Source organism: Lithobates pipiens, unplaced genomic scaffold, assembly GCF_037356315.1.
Source record: "Lithobates pipiens isolate NorthernLeopardFrog02 unplaced genomic scaffold, aLitPip1_a1.2 Scaffold_16, whole genome shotgun sequence".
Taxonomy (NCBI): Eukaryota; Metazoa; Chordata; class Amphibia; order Anura; family Ranidae; genus Lithobates; species Lithobates pipiens.
In genome coordinates this window covers 387,087,413-387,113,720 of record NW_027507748.1, presented here as the reverse complement: position 1 = coordinate 387,113,720, position 26,308 = coordinate 387,087,413, and the positions used below count along the sequence as shown (strand labels likewise).

At 41.4% G+C, this 26,308-nt stretch overlaps 1 protein-coding gene across 1 annotated transcript in view; it reads left to right on the top strand.

Annotated features, from left to right (window-relative positions):
* The window catches only part of LOC143983036 (multidrug and toxin extrusion protein 2-like), a 447,238-nt gene that overhangs the window by 59,591 nt on the left and 361,339 nt on the right, over positions 1-26,308 (top strand). Inside the window, exon 4 of the mRNA XM_077482263.1 lies at positions 15,758-15,906. Within this exon, the coding sequence (XP_077338389.1) occupies positions 15,758-15,906 (149 nt within the window). The remainder of the gene's footprint in view (positions 1-15,757; positions 15,907-26,308) is intronic.

The following is a 26,308-nucleotide window of genomic DNA, read 5'->3' as shown; positions in this document are numbered from 1 at the left end:
AGAGATTTTACAATCAGATAGTGTATGGGGAGTTTAACCACCTCAATACAGTGCAGTTACACCCCCTTCCTGACCAGACCAATTTTCAGCTTTCAGCGCTCTCACAGTTTGAATGACAATTACTCAGTCATCCAACACTGTATCCATATGAAACTTGCGTCCTTTTTTCCACACAAATAGAGATTTCTTTTAGTGGTATTTAATCACTAGTGGGTTTTTTATTTTTTGTGCTATAAATAAAATAAAACGTAAATTTTGTGAAATAAATGCCTTTTTCTTTGTTTCTGTCATAAATTTTTGCTAATTAGTAATTTTTCTTCATAAATTTTGGCCAAGATTTATACTGCTACATATCTTTGGTAAAAATAACCCACATTAGTATATATTATTTGGTCTTTGTGAAAGTTATAGAGTCTACAAACTATGGTACCAATCACTGAAAATTGATCACTTCTGATCAGGCCTTCAGTACATCAGGTGTACCTCATTTCTTGAGACACTAACAAGTCAGGAAAGTACAAATACCCCCCAAATGACCCCTTTTTACAAAGTAGACATTCCAAGGTATTAAGTAAGTAGCATGGTGAGTTTTTTTAAGTTGTCATTTTTTCCCACAATTCTTTGCAAAATGAATATTTTTTTTATTTTTTATTTTTTTTACTAAATTGTCATATTATCAGGTTATTTCTCACACACAGCATATGCATACAACAAATTGCACCCCAAAATACATTCTGCTACTCTTCCCGAGTACGGCGATACCACATGTGTGAGACTTTTACACAGCCTGGCCACATACAGAGCACTAACATTGATGTAGTACCTTCAGACGTTCTACGAGCAAAAATGACGCATCTCATTTCTCAACCACCTATTACACTTTTGAAGGCCCTGGAGTACCAGGACAATGGAATTTCCCATAAAATGACCCCATTTTGGAAAGCAAACACCCCAACGTAAAATCTGTGAGGCATAATGAGTCTTTTGAATGGTTAATTTTTTTCCAGAAGTTTTTGGAATATGTGGAAAAAAAATTAAAACGCATTTTTTTTTTTTACACATAATTGTCAATTTATAAGATATTTCTAACACATAGCATGTATATAGCAAAAATTACACCCCAAAATACATTCTGCTACTCCTCCCGAGTATGGCGATACTACATGTGTAGGACTTTTACACAGCCTGGCCACATAGAGAGGCCGAACATTGAAGTAGTACGTTCAGGCGTTCTAGGAGCATAAATGACACATCTCATTTCATTCCTACCCATCACACTTTTGAAGGTCCTGGACCACCAGGACAGTGAAATTACCCACAAAATGACCCCATTTTGGAAAGCAAACACCCCAACGTATATTCTATGAGACATGGGCTGCAAATAGGTACTCAGGTACTCTGATGGCCTGGTGACAGGTACTCGGGTACTCTGATGGCCTGGTGACAGGTACTCGGGTACTCTGATGGCCTGGTGACAGGTACTCTGATGGTTTGGTGACTGGTATTTGGGTACTCTGAAGGGCGGTGACAGGTACTCATATGGACTGTGACAGGTACTCGGGTACTTAGATGAACTGTGACAGGTACTCGGGTACCCTGATGGGACGTGACAGGTACTCGGGTACCCTGATGGGCCGTGACAGGTACTCGGGTACCCTGATGGGCCGTGACAGGTACTCGGGTACCCTGATGGGCCGTGACAGGTACTCGGGTACCCTGATGGGCCGTGACAGGTACTCGGGTACCCTGATGTGCCGTGACAGGTACTCGGGTACTCTGATGTGCCGTGACAGGTACTCGGGTACTCTGATGTGCCGTGACAGGTACTCGGGTACTCTGATGTGCCGTGACAGGTACTCGGGTACTCTGATGGGCTGGGACAGGTACTCGGGTACTCTGATGGGCTGTGACAGGTGCTCAAATACTCTGATGGACTGTGACAGGTACTCAAATACTCTGATGGACTGTGACAGGTACTCTGATGGACTGTGATTGACAGGTACTATGAGGGGTGGTGACAGGTCCTCTTTATTGGGGGGGGCAGGCAGGCATTCAGTGTGATTGGTGTACACTAGGCGGTAACGAGATGTTACCGCAATCTCCTCCATACACACGATCGGTGTGTGAGGAGGAGAACAACCCGGTAACATCTCGTTACCGCGGTTTGTTTACATTTTAGTGATCGGCTGTGAAAGGATCACAGCCAATCACGTGGGTAAACAGCCGGCCAATGGCTGTTTACCAGAGTCGGTGACGAGCAGTGTTCCCGGGGAACACCCCGCCACCGACGTGCACGCGCAGCGTGCTCACGATCGCGCGCATGCGCCGTGCACAGTCGGGGTGTGACCATCTGTGATCGGCCGTGACTTCATCACGGCCGATCACGTGGTAAACAGCCATAACTAATGGCTGTTCACCCCCTTCGGTGGCGAGCGGTGTCTCCGTGACACGCCGCCACCGAAGAAACAGGGATGCGTGCGCACGATCGCGCGCATTCCCTGTTTAAACCTCCCGCCACAATAGGTGCGCCGCCTGACCGTCATTTGACGGCCGGCGGTCAGCATCTAGTTAAGTATGTTCTCTTGGAAAATTATGGCTGGGTCATCTGCAGAGGATACTGCTGGGGATGTTTGCTTCCCAGGAACAGACCCATCAAAATTAAAACTCTCCCTGCAAAACTGGGACCAATAGAAACCTTATTTTATACTCTTACAACCATTTTCTTAAATGAATCAAACACATCAATAACATCAAAAACATCAGGCCACAAAAGAGCTCCAGGTCACACGAGGTTCGACATCATTCTTCCTCCTCCACATCCCATAGATCCCTTGATAGAGACAAAGGCTTTTTTCTGGCTCCTCCTTTCGTCATTTTTAAAATACACACGGCCAGGTAGAGGAGCTTGTTGGGCCTGCAGTAACAAGGTCTTTCCTTCCATGGTCTGTGAAGTCTGATTTTCCGAGGTGTCAAGAGACAAACAGAGGGAGAGAGAAAATGTGATGAAACAAATGCACCAATGATACAGAATTTGCAGCCACTCAAGAGGCTCCATAACCATCATCACAGCCCACCACCTCTGTGGAAGCTCAGTCTGTGATGTAGCTGGAGGATTCAAATAAGCATGAGACACCTGAAATTTTAGTATACTCCACTTTTAACTTTGCTCTGATTGAACATTTTATCACAGCAGTAAAAGTTTCTATTCGGCTATGGCGGATGCATGGATTCCATGTGATTAGAGCCAGAGGCTCTGATAGACTTCAAAAAAGGGTGGGCACAGGGGGGCGTGGCTTGCACACTGAAGAAGATGGCTGCTTAAGCCTAGAGCTCTCCACAGCCGGCCGTTTAACAGCAAAAAACAGGCAGGTATTCTCCTCTAAAAACATACCTAAATACTCTGCAGTACTCCTGGGACAGTAGGGGCAATAATGTCTCGCAAAAGAGGACAAGAAAGGGGACCAAAAAAGCTGTCCTCATTTACATTTAAACAGAGCAGTGAGCAAACTAAAATCCAAGATGGCGCCGTCGGAGCTGTGAGGAAAAATAATAAAACTCACACAAACCTTTCTGATAGCCATCCACCTGAAATGTATGAGGAATTATCATCCTCATATTCTAATGGCTCCTCTCATCTATCCCCAACATCCCAGGGACCCGCAAAATCGCGGATGAAGCTGGATTCATCTTGCCAGGCAGCTGATACTGTGAACACAGCTCTGCATAGTGATAATGCTATGTCCTTATTACAGATATCTATAGCTGCTTTCCCAATATTAGGTCAGCCAGTACTAGATACCACAATGAAAGAAATGCTTGTGTCATTACAATCATCTATTATATCTAATCTATCCTCCATGATTCATAAATTCTCTCTTGATATGAAACATATGGATGGTAGACTGCAATACGTTGAAAACAAAATGGAGGAATGCACTGAAACAGTGAATGAGCTAGTGGATGCATGTACAGAACAAAAAGATGATTCCATGTGGGTCAAGATGAAATTGGCAGATCTCGAGTACCGCTCATGTCGAAACAACATTAAAATGAGAGGAATACCAGAGTCAGTTCTACCTATGGACTTACGTAACTATGCAAATACACTATTTTCTACATTATTGCCAGAATTATCGCCGATTGAACTTACAATTGATCGTATTCATAGAATTCCCAAACCAAAACATCTAGAAGAATCAATTCCCAGAGATATTATTCTGCGAATTCATTTTTATCAAGCTAAAGAGCAAATTCTCTCCAAAGCGAGGGAGCTAACTACTCTGCCACCACCATACTCAGATATACAATTATTCGCGATCTCTCGCAATTTACACTACAAATGAGAAGACAGCTCAAAACTAACGAAGGCATCATCTAATCATAAGATCACATACAAATGGAGACATCCAGCCACTATCTTGACCACTTACAATGGGAAACATTTTGCTATATCTACCATTGAAGATGGCATGCAATTACTCCAAACATGGGGTATTATAGTTGATCTTCCACATAACACCTCTGCCTTGGACAAAAACGTGAACAAAATAGAATTAAATACAAATTAACTACTCCTGCCTGTTAACTCATATGCATTACTGACATATATGGTCTGGTTTGATGCTCAATACCTTACTACTTGAACTTTACCCCCTATCTTGGTCAGCATTCCTTTGAGTGAATTACTGCTTACTCTTGGAAAATATTTTTATTTATTTATTTTTTTTTTTTTTTATCTTCTCTGCTTTTTTTTATTTTTTTCATTAATTATTTTTTTTTCCTCTTGCAATATATAATACCAAATAACTACCAATAGAGTAATAACTAGTTTTTTCATAGGTTTGAAAAAAAAAATCTACATTGTTGTGTGCATGATTTAATAGTAACTGTGAACTGATCATATAACAAATACTTAGATATTTAGTTTAAGCATTATAGAAACTAGAGAATATTCTTTTAGGAAAATATAGAATTATAGTAACATCTAATTTTGATATATATTAATATGTCTTTCAAAATATTGTCCCTAAATGCAAGGGGACTGAATCACCCAGCGAAAGGAACCTCTATGTGGACGTCTGCCTTATCCTTTAATTGTGACATATTATGTGTTCAAGAGACACATTTTGCTAAAGATGCATCTCCCAAATGTCAACATAAACATTTTCCTCATATTTTTCAAACAAAATTCTCCAAAAAACAGAGGGGTGTTAATAGTTATTAGAGATACTATTACATTTCAATTAGATAATTGTATCACTGACCCTGAAGGTCGCTATATTTTTTTGATTTGTACCATTAACAATATTCAATACACTCTTGTATCTATTTATGCTCCGAATATGAGACAAATGCATTTCATAAAAAAAACTATAGAGGAGGCGAAGAAAGTTCAAAAAGGACACCTCCTGATATGTGGAGATTTCAATTTGATTCCAAACAATGATATGGATTCTTCTGCAAAACACTATGCTTCTCCCCTTGATAAGTTCATAACTTTGAACGACTTATTTGATGTGTGGAGATGTGGACATGCTAATGAAAGGGATTACACATATTTGTCACCACGGAACAATACCTACTCCAAAATTGACTTATTCTTGACAGATAAATGGTTGCTTGACAAGATTTCATCCTCCCATATACAGTGCCTTGTGAAAGTATTTGGCCCCCTTGAACTTTTCAACCTTTTGCCACATTTCAGGCTTCAAACATAAAGATATAACATTTTTATTTTTTGTGAAGAATCACCAACAAGTGGGACACAATTGTGAAGTGGAATGAAATCTATTGGATATTTTAAACTTTTTTAGCAAATAAAAAACTGAAAAGTGGTGCGTGCAAAATTATTCGGCCCCTTTACTTTCAGTGCAGCAAACTCACTCCAGAAGTTCAGCGAGGATCTCTGAATGATCCAATGTTGTCCTAAATGACTGATGGTGATAAATAGAATCCACCTGTGTGTAATCAAGTCTCTGTATAAATGCACCTGCTCTGTGATAGTCTCATGGTTCTGTTGAAAGCGCAGAGAGCATCATGAAGACCAAGGAACACACCAGGCAGGTCCGTAATACTGTTGTGGAGAAGTTTAAAGCCGGATTTGGATACAAAAAGATTTCCCAAGCTTTAAACATCCCAAGGAGCACTGTGCAAGCGATCATTTTGAAATAGGAGTATCAGACCACTGCAAATCTGCCAAGACCTGGCCGTCCCTCTAAACTTTCAGCTCAGACAAGGAGAAGACTGATCAGAGATGCAGCCAAGAGGCCCATGATCACTCTGGATGAACTGCAGAGAACTACAGCTGAGGTGGGAGAGTCTGTCCATAGGACAACAATCAGTCATACACTGCACAAATCTGGCCTTTATGGAAGAGTGGCAAGAAGAAAGCCATTTCTCAAAGATATCCATAAAAAGTCTCGTCTAAAGTTTGCCACAAGCCACCTGGGAGACACACCAAACATGTGGAAGAAGGTGCTCTGGTCAGATGAAACCAAAATCGAACTTTTTGCCCACAATGCAAAACGATATGTTTGGCGTAAAAGCAACACAGCTCATCACCCTCAACACACCATCCCCACTGTCAAACATGGTGGTGGCAGCATCATGGTTTGGGCCTGCTTTTCTTCAGCAGGGACAGGGAAGATGGTTAAAATTGAGGGGAAGATGGATGCAGCCAAATACAGGACCATTCTGGATGAAAACCTGTTGGAGTCTGCAAAAGACCTGAAACTGGGACGGAGATTTATCTTTCAACAAGACAATGATCGCAAACATACAGCAACATCTACAAAGGAATGGTTCACAAATAAACGTATCCAGGTGTTAGAATGGCCAAGTCAAAGTCCAGACCTGAATCCAATCGAGAATCTGTGGAAAGAGCTGAAAACTGCTGTTCACAAGCGCTCTCCATCCAACCTCACTGAGCTTGAGCTGTTTTGCAAGGAAGAATGGGCAAGAATTTCAGTCTCTCGATGTGCAAAACTGATAGAGACATACCCCAAGCGACTTGCAGCTGTAATCGCAGCAAAAGGTGGCTCTACAAAGTATTAACGCAAGGGGGCCGAATAATTTTGCACGCCCCACTTTTCATTTTTTTATTAGTTAAAAAAGTTTCAAAAATCCAATAGATTTCGTTCCACTTCACAATTGTGTCCCACTTGTTGGTGATTCTTCACAAAAAATAAAAATGTTATATCTTTATGTTTGAAGCCTGAAATGTGGCAAAAGGTTTAAAAGTTCAAGAGGGCCGAATACTTTCACAAGGCACTGTACATACGGCCACGTGGTCGGATCACGCTCCCATTAGCGTGTCTATAACAACCACATCATCCCAACCAAATTCATATATATGGAGAGCTAATAACTATATTCTCCAAAATGAAAATTACTCCACAACACTCCAACAACACCTTACTGAATTCTTTTCAATTCATTCGACGTCTATATTTGACCCAATGATATTATGGAATGCTCATAAAGCTGTTATGAGTGGGGTGTTTATGCAATTAGGTTCTAAAGCTAAAAGAAAGAGAACTCAGAGAATGGATGAACTTACTAAGGAGATAGCCAAAGCTGAGGAACACAATAAAAATGATCCTTCTCCTTTCATTAAAACACAAATTTTCCAGTTACGTAATGAATTAAGAACCCTACTTCTAGAGACACATGAGAAATCCTATAAAAAATTCAGAGCTACCACTTATGCAACAGGGAACAAAGCAGGCAAAATAATGGCATTACGCATTAAAGGTTATCGATCTAAGACTAAAATTCCATTCCTCTACCATCCTTACACTAATAAAAAATTGCTTAAGCCTTCTTCAATAGCTGAAGCATTTAGCTCATACTATAATGATTTATATAACATTAAGAACGATGGCGATACCCATCAACTTTCTCAGGAGGAGATTGAAACCTTTTTGGAGAGTGTCAAACTTCCATCTATTTCCCCACAACAATTAGAATTTTTTAATTCTCCCTTTGCTATCCCTCAAATTCTACAAACTATCCTTATTCTTCCTAACTTAAAAAACCTGGTCCAGATGGCTTTACAGGGGAATATTTAAAAAAAATTCAAAGTACTCTAGCACCTATACTATGTGAAATGTATAATTTAGCAGCCAATTCTTCATCATTTCCCAATGAAATGTTGAATGCTCTTGTTGTAACTCTTCCAAAACCAGATAAGGAACCATCTTCACCTAAACATTTTAGACCAATTTCCTTACTCAATTTAGATGTTAAAATGTATGCGAAACTTATAGCCAAAAGACTAGATAGTTTGTTACCCTCTCTTATCCATAGAGATCAATCGGGTTTCACCAAAGGAAGACAAGCATCGGATGCTACTAGAAGAATGATAAATATAATACACCATGTAGAACTCACCAAATCGCCATCCCTGTTTCTGTCGCTTGACGCTGAAAAAGCGTTTGATAGAGTTCATTGGGGATACCTGTCATCAGATCTGACAAAATTTGGCTTAACAGGTCAAATCAACAAAGCAATATTAGCCCTGTACTCTGTCCCCTCAGCTCGAGTGTATACTACGGATTCTTTATCACCTCCATTTCCAATAACAAATGGTACACGACAAGGATGCCCCTTATCCCCCCTAATTTTTAACCTTGTTATTGAACCCCTAGCTGAGAGTATTAGGTCCAACAAAAAAATTCTAGGAGTTACCATTGCTGAACAAGAACATAAAATCAACCTTTTTGCAGATGATGTTGTTCTTATGATTACTGATCCTGTGAAATTCTTACCAGAAATTCAGGAAACACTAAATATGTTGAGCAAAGTTACTTATTACAGGCTTAACGCGAATAAATCTTGTATATTGAACTTGGGGATAGATGAAAATACTACTAAACATCTTAAAATTAAAATTCCCTTATACATGGACTGAAAGTACAATTAAATATTTGGGTATTCAATTATCAAATTCATTTAAAACACTGTTCCAATATAATTATATTCCACTTCGTAATGCATTACAAGAAAATCTCACTAAACTTGCATCCCATGAATTTTCATGGATGGGACGTTTGGCAGCATTTAAAATGCTTCACCTTCCACAAATTTTATACTTTTTTAGAACTCTCCCGATTCCAATTCCGTTACAATTTTTCCAATCCCTTCAGACTCTGTTTTCTAGATTCATCTGGCAGGGTAAAAAATCTATATGTGCTCATTCAAACTTAGTGAAGAAACGTCAAGCTGGGGGAACAAGGTATGTGGATTTCCAAGATTATTATTTAGCCTCGGTTCTCACACAGTCTCAGGCCACGTACACACGGTCGGAGATTTTGGCAACCAAATCCGTCGGATTTTGTCTGTCGGATTTAGTCCGACGGATTGTGTCCGAAACTGTTGCATACACACAGTCGGGCCAAGTTGTCTGATTTAGCGGTTGCCAAGAACGTGGTGACGTAATTTCGTTACAATGGGACTACATTCAGGCTAGTAGCCAATAGCTTTGATGTAGGAATTTGATCTGAGCATGCGTGGCACTTGGTCCGATCAAAATTCGCTACACATGATTGGATTAGGTCTGACCGGCCCAGTTGGTCGGGAAATATTTCCAACATGTTGGAAAATTGGGTCGGACGGAGATTCAGAAGGAATCAGTCCGATGCATACCACACACAGTCGGATTATCTGACGACACGGTCCGATAAGACTCATTCCGACAGATTCTCAGACCGTGTGTACAAGGGCTCAGGAATGGTTTCTATCTCCTCCATCTACAATTTGGGGGAAGATGGAAACTGCTAAAATCTCAGGAAATAATCTATCAATATGGATTCCTTCCATGGCACTTGGAGCCACGATACCTTCTCGCATCTCCCCAACAATATTAGCAACACTTAAATCCTGGGTTCGATTTCTGCATCTAACTTCCTTTTCCTACCAAAGTCCAAATTCCGCTAAATACTCTACATAATTTCATGAAGACAACCTCATATACACCATGGATAGAGAAGGGAATTAAATATCTAGCTGATCTACTTGATAATGGGGTGATCAAACCATTTCCTACACGTCAAAAGAAATTTCAATTGCCAAATTCAGATTTATTCCTCTACATCCGAACTAAGAATTGCAATTCCAACCTCCCATCATGGACCTATAATGTTCCCCAATCGGCTTGGTCCTTCCTTAAGATCCCCATACATCAACAAAAAGGGATCTCTCTTTTCTATAATCTTCTTCAACAAAAAAGTGTGTTTACAAAGACTATCCCTTTAATTAGATGGGAAGAAGACTTATGCCCCGTACACACGAGCGGACTTTTCAACATCCAAAGTCCGTCAGACCGAGTCCGTCAGACTATCCGATCGTGTGTGGGCTGCAACGGACTTTAGCTTCGCAAAAGTCTGACGGACTTTAGAAATGAAGCATGCTTCAAATTTTCCCGACGGAACTCCGCCGGACCCGGTCCCCTTCGAAAAATCCGCTCGTGTGTATGCTACTCCGACGGACTAAAACCGACGCTAGGGCAGCTATTGGCTACTGGCTATGAACTTCCTTATTCGAGTCGGGTCGTACGTCATCACGTTCGAATCCGTCGGAGTTTAGTGTGATCGTGTGTGGCCAAGTCCGTTCGGCCGAAAAGTCTGTCAGAACTCCGGCGGAACTCCGGCGGAACTCCGGCGGAACTCCGGCGGAAGTCTGTCGGACATAAGTCCTCTCGTGTGTACGGGGCTTTAGGTTCCCCCTTTACAGTTGACCAATGGGAAAAAGCTGGTAACACCACATATAAAACCACATGCTGCTCTACATTATGGGAAGTATCCATTAAATTGACTCAACGCTGGTATCTTACTACCGAGAAAATATCTAAATTCAACGGCACATTTGACGACAAATGTTGGAGATTGTGCGGCAAAAAAGGTGATATGTTACATGCATTTTGGACATGCCCTAAACTTGGGAAGTATTGGGAACAAATCTTTCAAGTTATGTCTGAAATTACCAAAACAGTCATTCCTCCAAATCCCTCACTGGCTCTATTATCCATTGATCTTGATTGATATCCTATCCAGTTTAGAAATGTGTTTACACATATTTTGCTGTCAGCCAGGAACAGTATAACGAGGAACTGGAAAAATCCTGATCCTCCTTCCATAAAAGAAGTGATAGAATCGACTCAAACTCATTACATTTATGAATCAATTCTAGCTCTTCGGCCTCACAAAACAGAACATATTCATAAAATATGGCAGCCATGGTTAAAATGGGCCAGTCCCCAAAACATTGCACGAGTTCTTTGTTCCTAGATAACTTGAATTAAAAAAAATACTTACCCTGCTCTAATATTTTAATCTTTGTTTTGTATCTATTAAATGACAGGTTACTATTACTGTCCCGAACACAGTTTAGCACCCATAGGGATGTTCGGGAATATATTTAGGTTCATCATCTTTGAATTACTTGAATTGGCAATATATAAATATATGAAGATAATATTTATATTACTTTTGTGTATTGTCTCCATAATGGATGTATTAATAACCTCCCGATCGTTATCTTTATTATCCCTATTATAATTGAGATAATTAATATGGTTTTCTTTATATTATATTTTTTATTATTTTTGGATACTATTATCTATGTATCTAAATACTGTAACTGATCTGTTATTTAGTCATAATTTCTGTCATTTGTCTTGATAAAAATGTAAACTTTAATAAAAACGATTGATTAAAAAAAAAAAAAGGGTGGGCTTGGGTCGCAGAGCACTGTGCCCGAAGCCCACCCAGTTATGTGACAATAGCGAATAAATATTCGCTATTGTCACAATGATCCTGCAATCAGGATGTGGCTCCTGAGACCCATTTCCCAAATTTCCGAAAGGAGAAGCTACCCTATTGGAGGAGGGAGGAGACACACAGTGACACACTCGTGTATTTTCTTGTTATTCCTTCCACTACAACTCTCAAAATCTGTGATCATTATTTCTTTCATATATAGATTGTCCTCAATAAATTTTTCTTTTTTAAAAATGCTCATATATTTCTGTTCATAAACCAACTTTTCTCAGGCTGATGATTGCATCCCCACTAGTATTCCAACAATAACCCATCATGAACATTGATTCGTTGCTATTTAACTGCTTCTTCTGGGGTTCAAAGTGCTCCCAGTGTGTCATGCATACCCATACAAGTGTAAATAGTATTGGTAATTTTCACAATACATTGTGATGCCAATGTTATGTTTTACTCAGTTACAGCTAAGAGAGCCTTTTGGCTTAAGGCATGGGTGGCATGGGTGGCAGATCCATCATCTAAGTGGTGCAAGATCCTTTTTAATGGCAAAACATTCTTTGGCGAAAGACTGGATGCTGCCATTATGAGGGTGAAAGAGCAGTCTCATCTCAGAAGACAGAGGAAGAAAGAAAAGTTAAGGCCAGTTGAGAAATAGATTCAAGATCCCACTGCCCTGGGAAAGAGTTAGGTGAGGATGGTGGAGGCCTGTCTTATTCAATCCAAGCATTTCAAGATTAAATCTCTGCATTTTATATTACTCACAGTGCATCCATTAATGGTTTTCCTAGACTTAGGGGACAATTACCTTAATGCACTCAAAACTTCCAAATGCATCTACTGCACGTTTCAATGTGCAAATGTTCACCTGAAGTTTCAGCGCCTTCCATTTGGCCTATCTACTTCTTGAGAGAACCTATTTTAAGGCCTTTATAGCCACCATTGCTCCTCTGAGGGAGAAGGGAATTAAAATTTTGAACTGCATTTGAATAACCTTATACGGTACCTGTATTGTACAGATATAAGGCATTGTCATGATGCATTGTTATTACAATAGAGACTCTTACCCAATTTGGGTGGTTGATTAATTACAGTGCATTGTTTATTTTGGTGGCTTATTCGACACCCTACACCTATTCTAAGAGAAAAACTAAAGGTAGTCAGACTGAGAGTCCAGCAGGCTTTAGTAAACAGATTTCTTATGCCCCATACACATTGTTCGGACATTCCGACCACAAAATCTGTCTGATTTTTTCAGATGGATTTTGGCTGAAACTAGTTTTGCATACACACTATTGCACAAAGTTGTTGGAAAATCCGATCATTCGGAACGAGGTGATGTTCATAACATACGATGGGACTATGTAGAGGCCAGTAGCCTGAGCATGCGTGGCACTTTGTGAGTCAGAATTCTCTACACATGATCGGAAAAAGTCTGATCAGATTTTGTTGTTGGAAAATTTTAGATCCAGCTCTCAAACTTTTTCAATCGGAAATTCCGATAGAGCCCACAAATGATCGGATTTTCCAACAACATAATCCGATCTGACTTTTTCTGTCGGAATTTCCGATCGTGTGTATAGGGCATTACTGTTGTAGCCTAAAACTACTGGAGTCATTCTCATTATGTATTCCAATAATAAGATGTGCATCTAAGACTTTTCCAAAAATGTTTTTATGCTAGTGGAAGAAATGATCCATGCCACAGTTGATCCAGATAACACCCATTATGCAGTCTAGTCAGTGATTGTGGATGAAGATGCTGGATCTCTTGTATTACTGAACATTAGGTCTGATGCCCTGGACCATTGTAACATCTGATGAGAGTCATTCCTTTTGTGGCACTTATTGCAGGATGTGATGAACTAAGGCAGGTAGCAAGTATTGACAGGGGGCATTATGTACAATTTCTCATAACTCAGAGCTGCTTGGATGGCATTAAATAATCTTGCTCCATTAATAGCCCACAAATTGGTCCCTTTTATAAATGGATAATGTGCAAAGTAGGAGGGGACATAAAGTTATACACTACTTAAAGAGGTGAGACCAATTCTGGCTTGGTTCCAAGACACTTTAACCTTTCTCAAAGCGTTATACATCCAAACATTGCAGGATTTTCAGATAGACTACCTATCAAGGAATTTCCTAAGCAAGAAGGGTAAGTCTCTTAATTTGCCAGAGATTTTCTTTCCAAAGTGCAGTCTGTATTTCATTTCATGGGTGCTTCATGGGTGCTTCCTGCCTTTGCTGAAGATCAGGATGCAGAGATCCTTCATGAATTGATCATTTTAAGATCTCTGAAACATTACTTTTTCTCTGATTCAACACCTTAGAAAGGGTTACAGGTTGTTTGTTACTGCAAGTAAAACCAAGGATAGGACAAATGGCTTCTTCACAAGTTATCACATGCTGTATAATCAAGCTGATCCAAAGAGCATGCAGGGCTAGTGGCACATAAAATCATCCAAGTTTGACAAACCATTCTACTAGAAGTTCAAAACCATTTTACTAGAAGATTTTTATCCTTCATAGGTTATATACAACTCCACAATTTTGGTATGCCATCGGCATGAGATCTGAGCCAGCCTGTGCTAGGTGTGATAATACGGGAACACTGATACATCTTCTCTGGCGGTGTCCCAAATTCCAGAGATACTGGACAGAGGTGGTCGGTATTCTTAATGGGCTCCTAGATGTCAATATCCTGGTTGAACCACTTATTTGCCTATTGGGCTACCATGATTCATTTATTTATACTTCTCCCATATTAAATACTATTAGGCATAGTCTCTTTGTGGCTCGCAGACAGATTGCCCTTAAGTGGACCTCCCCCTATGCTCCTACCATATATGATTGGATATTTGATCTTAATAGGATTATTTCCTTTGAAAAACAAGCATATTTTTTAAGGAAGTCCATGAGGAAGTTTGATGCCACTTGGTCACAATGACTTGAGTTTATGTCCCCGGTATCGGTATAGACCAATTTCTACTACAAGCATTGCTATTAAGATATATGGCTATATATGTGACTATGGCATACATACTCCTTTTCAGTGAGAGTTGTGCTTTGCGGTCACGTCTAATCCATTTAATTTTTGTAAGCACTAAAATCTTTTTGTCTTTTTTAATACTCCAAGGTATTGTCCGGGGTGTGCTTTTTCTTTTTCTTTTTTTTACGTAGTATTTGGTTTGTTAATGGGATGTTGTTTTATTATTTTGACTTTATTGATTCAATGTTATATGTTTATAAAAATAAAAAGAATCTGATTTAAAGAAAAGTTTCTGCATTATGGACGGCTTATGTTAACCACTTGCGGACAGTACTTGCATTGTACTGTGGACGGACAGCTCTCACAGGCAAGGCGATGTACTGCTACATCAATGCCTGTTTCTGGGCTTAGGACGTGAGCATATGTGCCCCAGCCCCTCGGCCAACACCCAATGATTTATGGCTGGGACCAATAGCAGCCCAAAGCCCTGTGTTGACAATCAACACAGGGCTCTGTACAGAAGGAACAATATCTCTGTTTCTCAACCCTGTATCCCTGAATTCTTTGTATCCTGGTTTCATTTATTACCTTTCTTGTAAGCATTATTCCCTTGTGTAATGGATTGTTAACCATTCATATGCTGCCATGAAAGCACCAGGAGATCAGAAAATTGCATTCTTACATTTCTGTAATTTTCCTTTCTTGGTGCCTATCCATGGCAGAATATGGACCCTCCCTAGTCTTGGAGCTATTTATGAGAATTAAATGTTTATAGAGTTAATTGACCTGTCGGTTAAATGGGGGCTTGCCAGCAAGTGCAACCACCATCCATATACTGCCATGGACAGGCATTAGTAAAAGAAAATTATGGAAACATAGGTATACAATTTTCCAGTCTTTGCTTAGTGTTGCATCAACTTCCACAACTTCTATTTCTTAGATAAAATATTATTAACTGCGATAATTATATCTGTGTATATTTTCATTCTTTTAGACATATGGCAGCAAGAATTTGAAGCGAGTGGGAATAATCCTGCAGAGAGGAATTCTTATTCTAATGCTGTGCCTCTTCCCTTGTTGGGCATTATTTATTAATACAGAGCAGGTACTGCTATTGTGCAAACAAAACCCAGATATTGCCAGGTTAGTGGTTTCTCCTTCTTCTTTAACAAACAATATGCAGAAACAATTATTGCATTGGTAAAATTATGTATTATTGCATTGGTAAAATGTTGTTTATTGCATTAACATTTTTATTCTGGGGGTTTGAGGCAGAATCCACTTTTCTCTTTGGTGATGGTGGGTCTTCATACAGCATAGAGGTACTGATTAGGATGGACGAATAGTTTGGTACGAGTATGAGTTTGGGCTGAACATTGGCTGTTCGCATGTTCACCAAACAAGCAAATTGTCAGGGAGTTTGATCGTTTGTTCGATCTGCCAAACAACCACAATGCACTGCGCTGCCACACAGTGAATTGAAAGCCCTGATTGGCTGAAGTAATGAAAGCTTTGCCCAATCAGGGCACAGAGTCCTGACAGGGCTAAAAAAGTACTATAACTCTAAAAGTATTCTTTCAGTAGCGGCCATTTTTTGTGTGATATCGGCGTGAGATAGAACAGGGCTCTGTTCAGTGCTATTAGACAGTTAGTGTGCTATAGTGTGCTATTCTGATTCTATTGGCAGTGTAGAATATCAGTTTAGTGTGCATCTAGGCATAGTTATGTGTGAGTGTAGTGCTACCATTCATCTTTATATTAGTGTGAATGTAGGGATAGTTCAGTCAGTGTGAGTGTAGTGTAACCACCATTCATCTTTACATTAGTGTAAATGTAGGGATAGTTCAGTCAGTGTGAGTGTAGTGACTGTTTAACACAGTATATTTCATTGCGTTCCTGCAAGTTTAATTACGTATATTTCAGTGTGTTACGTGCTATTTAATGCAGTACATTTTTGTGTGTTACTGTGCGCTTAACACAGTATATTTTAGTGTGTTAAAGCAAGTTTAACACGTACAGTTCAGTGCATTACTGCAAGTTTAACGCCCTATATTTCAGTGCGTTACTAGTTGTTTAATGCTGTACATTTCTGTGCCTTACTGCTCGCTTAACGCAGTATATTTCAGTGCATTACTGCAATTTTAACGTCGCATAGTTCAGCACGTTACTGCACCGTATATTTTATGTTCAATGTTTTTATTGAAAATTTTACATTTATAACAGAAGATGAAAAACAATGCTATATCAGTCAACAGTACACTGAAGATCATGTGTACACTTTATTTTTCTGCATATAGTAATGTAAATAGTCGATTGTATCATCATTGCATACTAAGATCAGAAAAATTGGGACTTTGCCAGTAACATAGCTATTCTAATGTGAAATATAGCATTGGCTACTACAGTTGAGTGATCTAGCATTGTGTCACTTCTCCCTCCAGACGCCCCAAAGGGATCACACTGCATCTTAAGGATGGATTCAACAAGGCTATTGCACAAAATCTTGCAAGATGGTACTTTGTGATATTTCTTATGTAAGGCACATCATATGATTTAAGTGTCTCTTACAGTAAAGGCTCACAATAAAGTATAACTATTAGAAGAACAAAACAATATCAAGAATATCAAGGGAATTGGATGTGACATTAGAACTAGAGGGGTTATAAGATTAGATATTTGTATTAAGGACTAGGGATGAGCCGAACACCCCCCGGTTCGGTTCGCACCAGAACTTGCGAACGACCCCCGCGTTCGTTACGAACGTTCGAACCCCTTTGAAGTCTATGGGACTCGAACGTTCGAAATGGAAAGTGCTAATTTTAACGGCTAATATGCAAGATAGTGTCCTAAAAAGGGTTTGGGGACCTGCCTCCTGCCTCAGGGGACATGGGTCACTGCAAAAAAAAGTTTTAAAAACTGCCGTTTTGGCGGGAGCACTGATTTTAATGACGATTAAAGTGAAAAAAAAGGTGAAATATTCCTTTAAATATGGTGCCTGGGGGGTGTCTGTAGTATGCCTGTGAAGTGCCACGTGTTTCCCGTGTTTAGAACAGTCCCTGCACAAAATGACATTAAACGGAAATAACACCATTTAAAACTGCTTGCGGTTTTAATGTTATATCTGGTTCCTGCAATATGGTTGAAAATCATTGAGAAAAATGGCATGGGTAGCCCTCCCTGCCCATTACCAGCCTATTTGGGTCTTGTACGCATATTAAGGGGAACCCCGTACCCATATTAAAAAAAAGGAAATGCGTGTGGCCCCCAGGCCCTATATACTCAGAACAGCAGTATACAGGCGGTGCAAACAAGACAGGGACTGTGTAGGTTTGTTGTGTTAAGTTGAATCTGTTTGTAATTTTCAACCGGTACATTTTTAAAGTGTAGCTCCAGTCAAAAAAACTATTTTTAAGCTTTTTGGAAAACATAGGGAAGGGTTATCACCCCTGTATAATTTGTTTTGTCGTCCATCTTTTTTCATCTCACTTGCTGCTGTCTCCTTGCGTTTGCAAGTAGGAGATGTTTGTAAGTTGGATGTTTGAAAGTAGGGGCCTGCCCTATATTATAGCGGTATGTACTGGGTACAGAGCACGCAGACAGCACGCACTATCTCCTAACACTACTGACTGCAAGCTCTATTATTAACCACTTGACCACTGGGCACTTAAACACCCTTAAATAACCAGACCAATTTTCAGCTTTCGGTGCCCTCACATTTTGAATGACAATTACTCAGTCATGCAACACTGGACCTATAGGAAATGTTTGTCCTTTTTTTCACACAAATAGAGCTTTCTTTTGGTGGTATTTAATCACCTCTCAGTTTTTTATTTTTTGTGCTATAAAAGAAAAAAGACCGAAAATTCTGCGAAAAAATTAATTTTTCTTCGTTTCTGTTATAAAATTTAGCAGATTAGTAATTTTGTCTTCATAAATTTTGGCCAAAATTCATACTACTACATATCTTTGGTAAAAATAAGTACAAATTGGTGGATATTATTTGGTCTTTGTGAAAGTTATAGAGTCCACAAGCTATGGTGCCAATATCTGAAAATTGATCACACCTGAAGTACTGACGGCCTATTTCCTTTTTTTTTTTTTTTTCCACAAAATTGTCATATTATCAGGTTATTTCACACACACAGCATATGCATACCAAAAGACCCTGGAGAATACAATGGTGGTTGTTGCAAATTTTTATCTCACACGGTATTTGCACAGCAATTTTTCAAACGCGTTTTTTGGGGGGAAAAAACAGTTTTGTGCTTAAAAAACAAACAAAAAAAACAGTAAAGTTAGCCCAATGTTTGCATAAAGTGAAAGATGAAGTTATGCTGAGTAAATAGATATCAAACATGTCACTCTTCAAAATTGCACATGCCCGTGGAATGGCGCCAAACGTCGCTACTTAAAAAATCCCCATAGGCGACGCTTAAATTTTTTTTTACTGGTTACATGTTTTGAGTTGCAGAGGAGGTCTAGGACTAGAATTATTGCTCTCGCTCTAACGTTCTCGGCGATACCTCACATGTGTGGTTTGAACACCGTTTTCATATGTGGGCGGGGCTTACGCATGCGTTCGCTTCTGCATGCGAGCACATGGGGACATGGGCGCTTTAAAAAAATTTTTTTTTTTTATTGTTCATTTTACTTTATTTATTTTAGTTTGACATTTTTTTCCCCAAAAATATATTTTTGATCACTTTTATTCCTATTACAAGGAATGTAAACATCCCTTGTAATAGGAATATGGGGTGACAGGTCCTCTTTACAGTGAAATCTGGGGGTCAATATGACCCCACATCTCACCTCTAGGCTGGGAAGCCTGAAATAAAAAATAAAAAAAAAGATTCTGGCTTTGATCGTACTGGCGAGTTGGTAGAAGCACCGGAGGGCGGTGAGGGGTGGGGGGCGTCTATGGCTGGGTATTTCAGGGTATCACCGAGTATGGCTGGGTATCTCCGAGTATGGCTGGGTATGGCAATTTATGGCAGGGTATTGCAGAGTATTGGCGGGGTATTGGCGGGGTACTACAGAGTAATAGCAGGGTACTGCAGAGTATTGGGGGGTACTCCAGAGTAATGGCAGGGTACTGCAGAGTAATGGGGGTTACTGCAGAGTAATGGGGGGTACTGCAGAGTAATGGCAGGGTACTGCACTGCAGAGTAATGGCGGGGTACTGCAGAGTAATGGCGGGGTACTGCAGAGTAATGGCGGGTACTGCAGAGTATTGGGGGTACTGCAGAGTATTGGGGGGTACTGCAGAGTATTGGGGGGTACTGCAGAGTAATGGGGGTACTGCAGAGTAATGGCAGGGTACTGCAGAGTAATGGGGGGTACTGCAGAGTAATGGCAGGGTACTGCAGAGTAATGGGGGGTACTGCAGAGTAATGGCAGGGTACTGCACTGCAGAGTAATGGCGGGGTACTGCAGAGTAATGGCGGGGTACTGCAGAGTAATGGCAGGGTACTGCAGAGTATGCACTGGTATTGCAGAGTATTGGCAGGGAATTGAGGGGTTAAATTCGGTGAGCAGCGATGTGGGCACTGCAGATGCAGCCCACATCGCTGCTGACACCGATCTCTTTCCCCTCCGCTGTACCGATCGGTACAGAGAGGGGAGGGAGGAACCGGCGTCATAACATGACGCCGGTTTGTTTACAAGTGATCACTCCGTCATTTGACGGAGCGATCACGTGGTAAACGGCCGCGACGAGCGGCCGTTTACCGCGATCCGTGATGCGCCGGGTCCTGTGGACCCGGCGGTCACGGATGCTCTCGAGTGCGCGCCCCAGGGGGCGCGCGAGAGCAGAATTCTGGGAGGCCGTTAATTAACGGCCGCTCAGAGTTAAACAACCGCCCTGTTTAACTCTGTTTAATCGGCAATGGGCAGTTGTTAAATGGTTAAAGCTAGATCACTAGCTATATAGGTGAGGTGAATATAGTGGTGTATACTGCGGTCAGGGCACAGACAACAACCACTACACAGCAGCAAGATAGGAAATCAGCCAAAAACGATTGGTGTGTACTGTGTTGAAGGTACACAGAACACCCACTGCTTCAGATGCTAACACACTACACGAGGCCGCCTCAAAGGCGGCCTTATATAGTGTGGGGCGTGCACTACACAGCCTGAGCTATGATTGGCCACAGGCAGGATGCCTGTGGCCAATCATGGCTCTCCTCGCTGCTGGCGCTACGATTGGCCAAGCATGCGGGGTCACAGTGCATGCTTGGCCAATCATGAGCCAGCAATGCACTGCGCCACCGCAGTGCATTGTGGTCCGCGCGCGCCACTCGAATTTTGACGCGAACGGCCCAAATGTTCGGAATTCGCCGAACAGCCAATGTTCGAGTCGAACGTACGTTCGACTCGAACACGAAGCTCATCCCTATTAAGGACGCATAGTCCAGTTAAATATGGTTTTGGATGGGAATGATTATTTGAATTTGTTGGTTTCATACCAGTCTATCCAAGATCTCCAGCAGGGGTATTTTGAGTGGTAAGTGCCTTGGGAGGCAGTGAACATTACTTCATAGGTGATGTGCATGTTAGTGGTTCTAATAACTTCATCAAGAGTTGGAATTTCAATGCGTTTCCAGTGTCTAACTAGTTCTCATCTAGCACTTAGGAAAATATGAGAAACTATGTTTCTTAGAGGAGGTGGGATGGCATCTATTCCTAAAGACAAGATGGCCAACCCTGGATTTTTGGAGAGCTGGGAGCAAGTGATTTGTTCTATAATTTTAAAAATGGCAGACCAAAAGGTTTGCAGGATTGGGCAGGCCCAAAATATATGCAGCATCCAGCACCTGCAGAGTGGAGATGACTGGGGATTAAAACTGGCTAGTCTCATAGGTGTTAAGTACCACTTTAGAAGTATTTTTTGGGAGAGTTCCCATAAATTAACACTCTTGGTGGCTACATATATAGGTATGAGTGATGTTTGCCATTGTTCAGGCGTGTAGGATGACATTAGGTTTATTTACCATGTTTTCATACAGTGGGGCTTTGGTAAATATTGATCTTTAATTTAGGAAATTGTAAAATAAGGAAATGCTTTTGATCAAAGTATTAGGGTTTGTGAAATATAAAATTGCCCTCCAAGGCAGTGTAATGGAGGGGTTAGTGATGGATGCTAATTGGTGTGAGATTTGGATATAGGTGTACCGATCATTGGGTTCTAGTCCATGTTCTATCTGAACTGCTCTAAAGGTTTTAAGTGATGGGACTATTTGGCTGTCCTCTACTGTTGTAATGCCTTTGGATTCCCAATGCCTTACTTTTAAGTTTGGGATTAACAGTTGTAGGCTAGAGATAGGTAGGGGAATGGACTTGGACGCTGTATCAACTATAGGAGTATTCAAGTAATTTCCAAGCTTGGAGTGAAGCTCTTATAGTGGGTGATATTCAAAGGGGGTAACGAGGCATGAATCTGCTAGTTAGTAGTAGGTCATATAGTTTTGTATTAGGACATATAAATTTCTCTAGTTAATGCCATCTTGAGTTGTAGTTTTGTGGAAACCAATGTTTCAATTGGGTGAGACTCACCGCTACATAGTAGTCCTTAATTAGAGCATGCCCTTCCCCTCCCACTCTTCTGGATTTAGTCAGTTTTTTTAAAGCACATCTAGCTTTCTTTCCTTGCCATAAGAATGTTTTTATTATAGATTGAGCTATAGAAAATAACATTTCAGGGACTGTGATGGGAAGGGTTCTGAATAGGTAAATAAATTGGGGTAACAGTATCATTTTGAAAGCAGCCAATCGTCCAGACCAGGTCAATTCTGTCTTGGTTATGTCATGTAGTTTAGAATTAAGTTTATGGAGAAAGGGTGTATAATTTGTCAATTGGTCTACGGTTGCTGTCAATGTTATCCCTAGGTATTTTATTTCCCCAGTACTCTAAGTATATGGGTATTGCTATTTAAGCTTAGTTCTCATAGGAGCATCTATTCCTAAACCTAACATGTGAGATTTGCTTTCGTTGACCTTGTAATAAGATATTCTATTTAACAGATCTAAAGCTTCATGTGCGCAGGCAGGGAGGAGGCCACTTCTGTCAAGATCATAATAATGTCATCAGCGAATAGGCTAATGGAATGCATATTATCACCTACTGGGAAACCTTTAATATCTGGATGAGTTCTAATGGGTTCCATCAAGAGGTTGAATATTAAACAGGGACAATGGATACCCTTGCTTTGTTCCATTACATATAGTAAATGGGGAAGATAAAATACCGGTATACAGGTATACTGGGGCTGATGGTTTGGAAAATAAAGCCATGATGGCTGTTAGGATATTGCCAACAAAGCCAAATGATTTCAGTACTTTGCCCAAATACAGCCAGTGCATATGATCAAAGGCCTTCTCTGCATCCAACGTCAGGAGCAGAGAAGGCCTTTGCTGCACCTCCGCCATGTGAATATAGTTTGCCTATTTTGGTAAAGCCCGGTCGGGGTGTATGAGTGTGGGTAGTACGTTAACAAAACATAAGGCTATTCGTTTTGCATAGAGTTTTAAATCTATGTTTAATAGCGATATTGGAATAAAATTTGAAGGAGAATTGGGTTCCTTCCCTGGCTTGGGCAAAGTATAAGTATGCATATATACAGCACTTGCATAAATACATGTGTTCATATTAAGTGCTTAAGTGCTCATAAAATATATTACTAAAGTGCTACATATAACACATTCATATATAAATACAAAAAAAATGTATCTAAAATATTGTGCAAAGTGCTCCAATCAAAATAAAGTGCTTTAGTGCTCCAATGATAATTCCAGGTGCTGTGTGCCACGATCCCCGCTTGTGACCCCACTCACCAGAAACTATGAACCCTCAGCTTTGCAGTCTGTGGGTCATATATGCTTGTGATCTACTGATCTGGTGAGATGGGATGAATTCCTCAGAAACTCTCTGTATAATCAGGGGTCTTGGGGATGCTCCCCCTTACTCATCTCACCTTACCTCATGACCTCTCGGCAGCCTCCACTGACAGGGATGATGGTATAGCACAGGATGTTCCAGATCCTTGCAGCACATCTGCCAGCAGCACACCACCAGCTGTAGACTATACCAGTCTAAATGCAAGCTAGTCAAAGCTGCTGGCTCTCCAACTTCTGCCTTTCCATCTAGTGGATTTCAGCTCTGTACCAACACATGGAAGGCAATGTTGTGGCATTGTTGGGCAAGGCAGTCAGCCGCAAAGTCCATGTTACTGCTGACATGTGGCCCAGCAAGCATGGTCAGGGGCAATTACTTTTGTTCACAGCACACTAGGTAACTCTGCTTGAAACTTGGAAGAATGCAAGAGAAGGCTCAGTGCTGGAACTTTGTCAGGTCACCTGAGACCAGGTGACAGATGCACACCGTAGGAGTCAGAAGTGCACCGCCTAGATAGTGGACCCTAGGACTGACTGCTGCGGATTGTACCCAGGGAGTTTCAGGAAGCAGGTCTACTGGATCATTACCACAGATCCCAGTTGGAGCTAAAGCATAGATTCCCCAGGGCGCGGAGTCTAAGAGCCAGCAGGTGTTCACCAGAGCCTCTAATGGTGAGGATGGACTGCACTGCAGTCTGGCTCCAGGTCGGGGCCCCTAGGGTCTCACAGCTTACGCTCACTGTAGACTACAGGAGAAGAAAACAGCAGACTGGAACAACAAGGATAGTAAAAGAATAAGGCAGAGGTCAGGGCAACTAGCAGACAGCAACAACAGAGTAGGTAGGAACAGGGTCAAAGACAGACAGGGATAGTCAGGGACATGCCAAAAGGTCAAGGTCACAAGCAGACAGGAATAGTCGAGAACACGCCAAGGTCGGTAACAGAGACCAAACGAAGAGCACTCAGCAATCAGGAAACAGGTAGCCATACACACAATGAATACACAATGATTGAAAAGCAACGCTGGCTTGCAGTGCACAGGTTAATTTACGGTTCCCTGATAGGGCCTGGGGTGGAGCCATGCTTAGAGGAGAGGTTATAAAAACAGCCAGGTGAAAGTGGCTGACCTCTTAGTCTGAACACATGAGGAGAGGTAGGCTGACAGAGAAAGATTACGGCATAACTGCATAACCATGCAGTACCCCCCCCCTAATGAGGCCCCCCCCTCCCCCACCTGAGCCCAGGCTTAAAGGGAAACTCTAGATGAAGTCTCCTTAACAGACGAGGCGCAAAGATCTCAGATGCAATGATCCAAGACCTTTCCTCAGAACCAAACCCTTTCCAATGTATGAGGTACTGAAGAATGCCTCTACGGCACCTGGAATCCAGAACTCGACTAACTTCGTACTTTAGATTATCCATAGAGTCCAGAACCAAGGTAGGGAGAGGAAAAGAGGACTTATTGAAGACCAAAGGCTTTTTAGGAATGGGTAGGGGCATGAGAAGACCATCAGGAGTCTGAGCAGGGTCCCCCAGACTCTTAAAGAGGAGCTGGACATCCAGCACAGGACCATCAGACTGGGCAGAGGTCAGTGGATCCCTGAGGACAGGTTGGTTAGAAGGTGACGTGTCACAAGAGTCAAGCTGGATAGCTGAAACACAAACAGAATGCAGAGAGCCCTGAGAAAAAGATTGAAAACCCCACCTGGCCGAATGAGGCAGTCTATCCAAAGGATGGATTGAGCCTCTTAAACAGGTTTGAACGGATGCAGTAATAGTAGGGTGAGGCCAGGTTACAGAGGGTCCTGAACAAGAAGCAGGAAGTTCACTGGGCATGGACTGGACTGGCATAACTGGTGCGGAGGCTGACTGAATAGTATCGCCAGGTGTAGCGTCTATCTTAATCGCATCACAGGGCGTAGCGACTGTGGAACTTGTGGACACGTTAGCCTGGCTGTGAGTCCAAGGGAGTATAGGGACAGGCAAAGGTAAATGGTTATGCAAACTGGAGTGAATAATCGGCTCAGGTTCATAGGTGGGCTCCTCATCCAGAGCCCCATATGATCTAGAGAGTGCATCAGTTCGACTATTGCAGGACACATCCCAGAAATCGATATATACAGCGGGAAGAGCAGAAGATATTGGGATGGTGGCAACAGGAAGTTTCTCTTTTGGGGTAACCTTAAGTAGGCAGAAAGAGGAACCCCAAGCCAGGATCTGGATCAGCAGTCCAGTCAACGTGTGGAGAATGGATCCGTAACCAAGGAAGACCTGATATGATAGGAGATGATGCCTTAGGTAAGACAAGGAAGGATATATACTCCTGGTGGAGTGTCCCTACCGACATCTTAACAGGGAGGGTCGGGAAGCGGATAGGGCCCCCTGAGAGAACAGTGCCATCAATCGCCAAGACCACCAATGGCGTAGTAAAGAGCAAAAGGGTTTGTTTCATGGAAGATGCAGTTTCCCAATCCATGAAATTGCCAGCGGCTCCGGAATCCAGATGTGTCGAGACCGAATGAGAGGAAGCGCCGACATAAAGCAATATAGAAAGGAGAAGATGGGAAGGTGAAGGTGATATCTCAGGGTCTAATACTCCACCAGATGTATTAGCCCCAGGCGTTTTTCTGAACAAAGAGAACAAGTGTCATGAAAA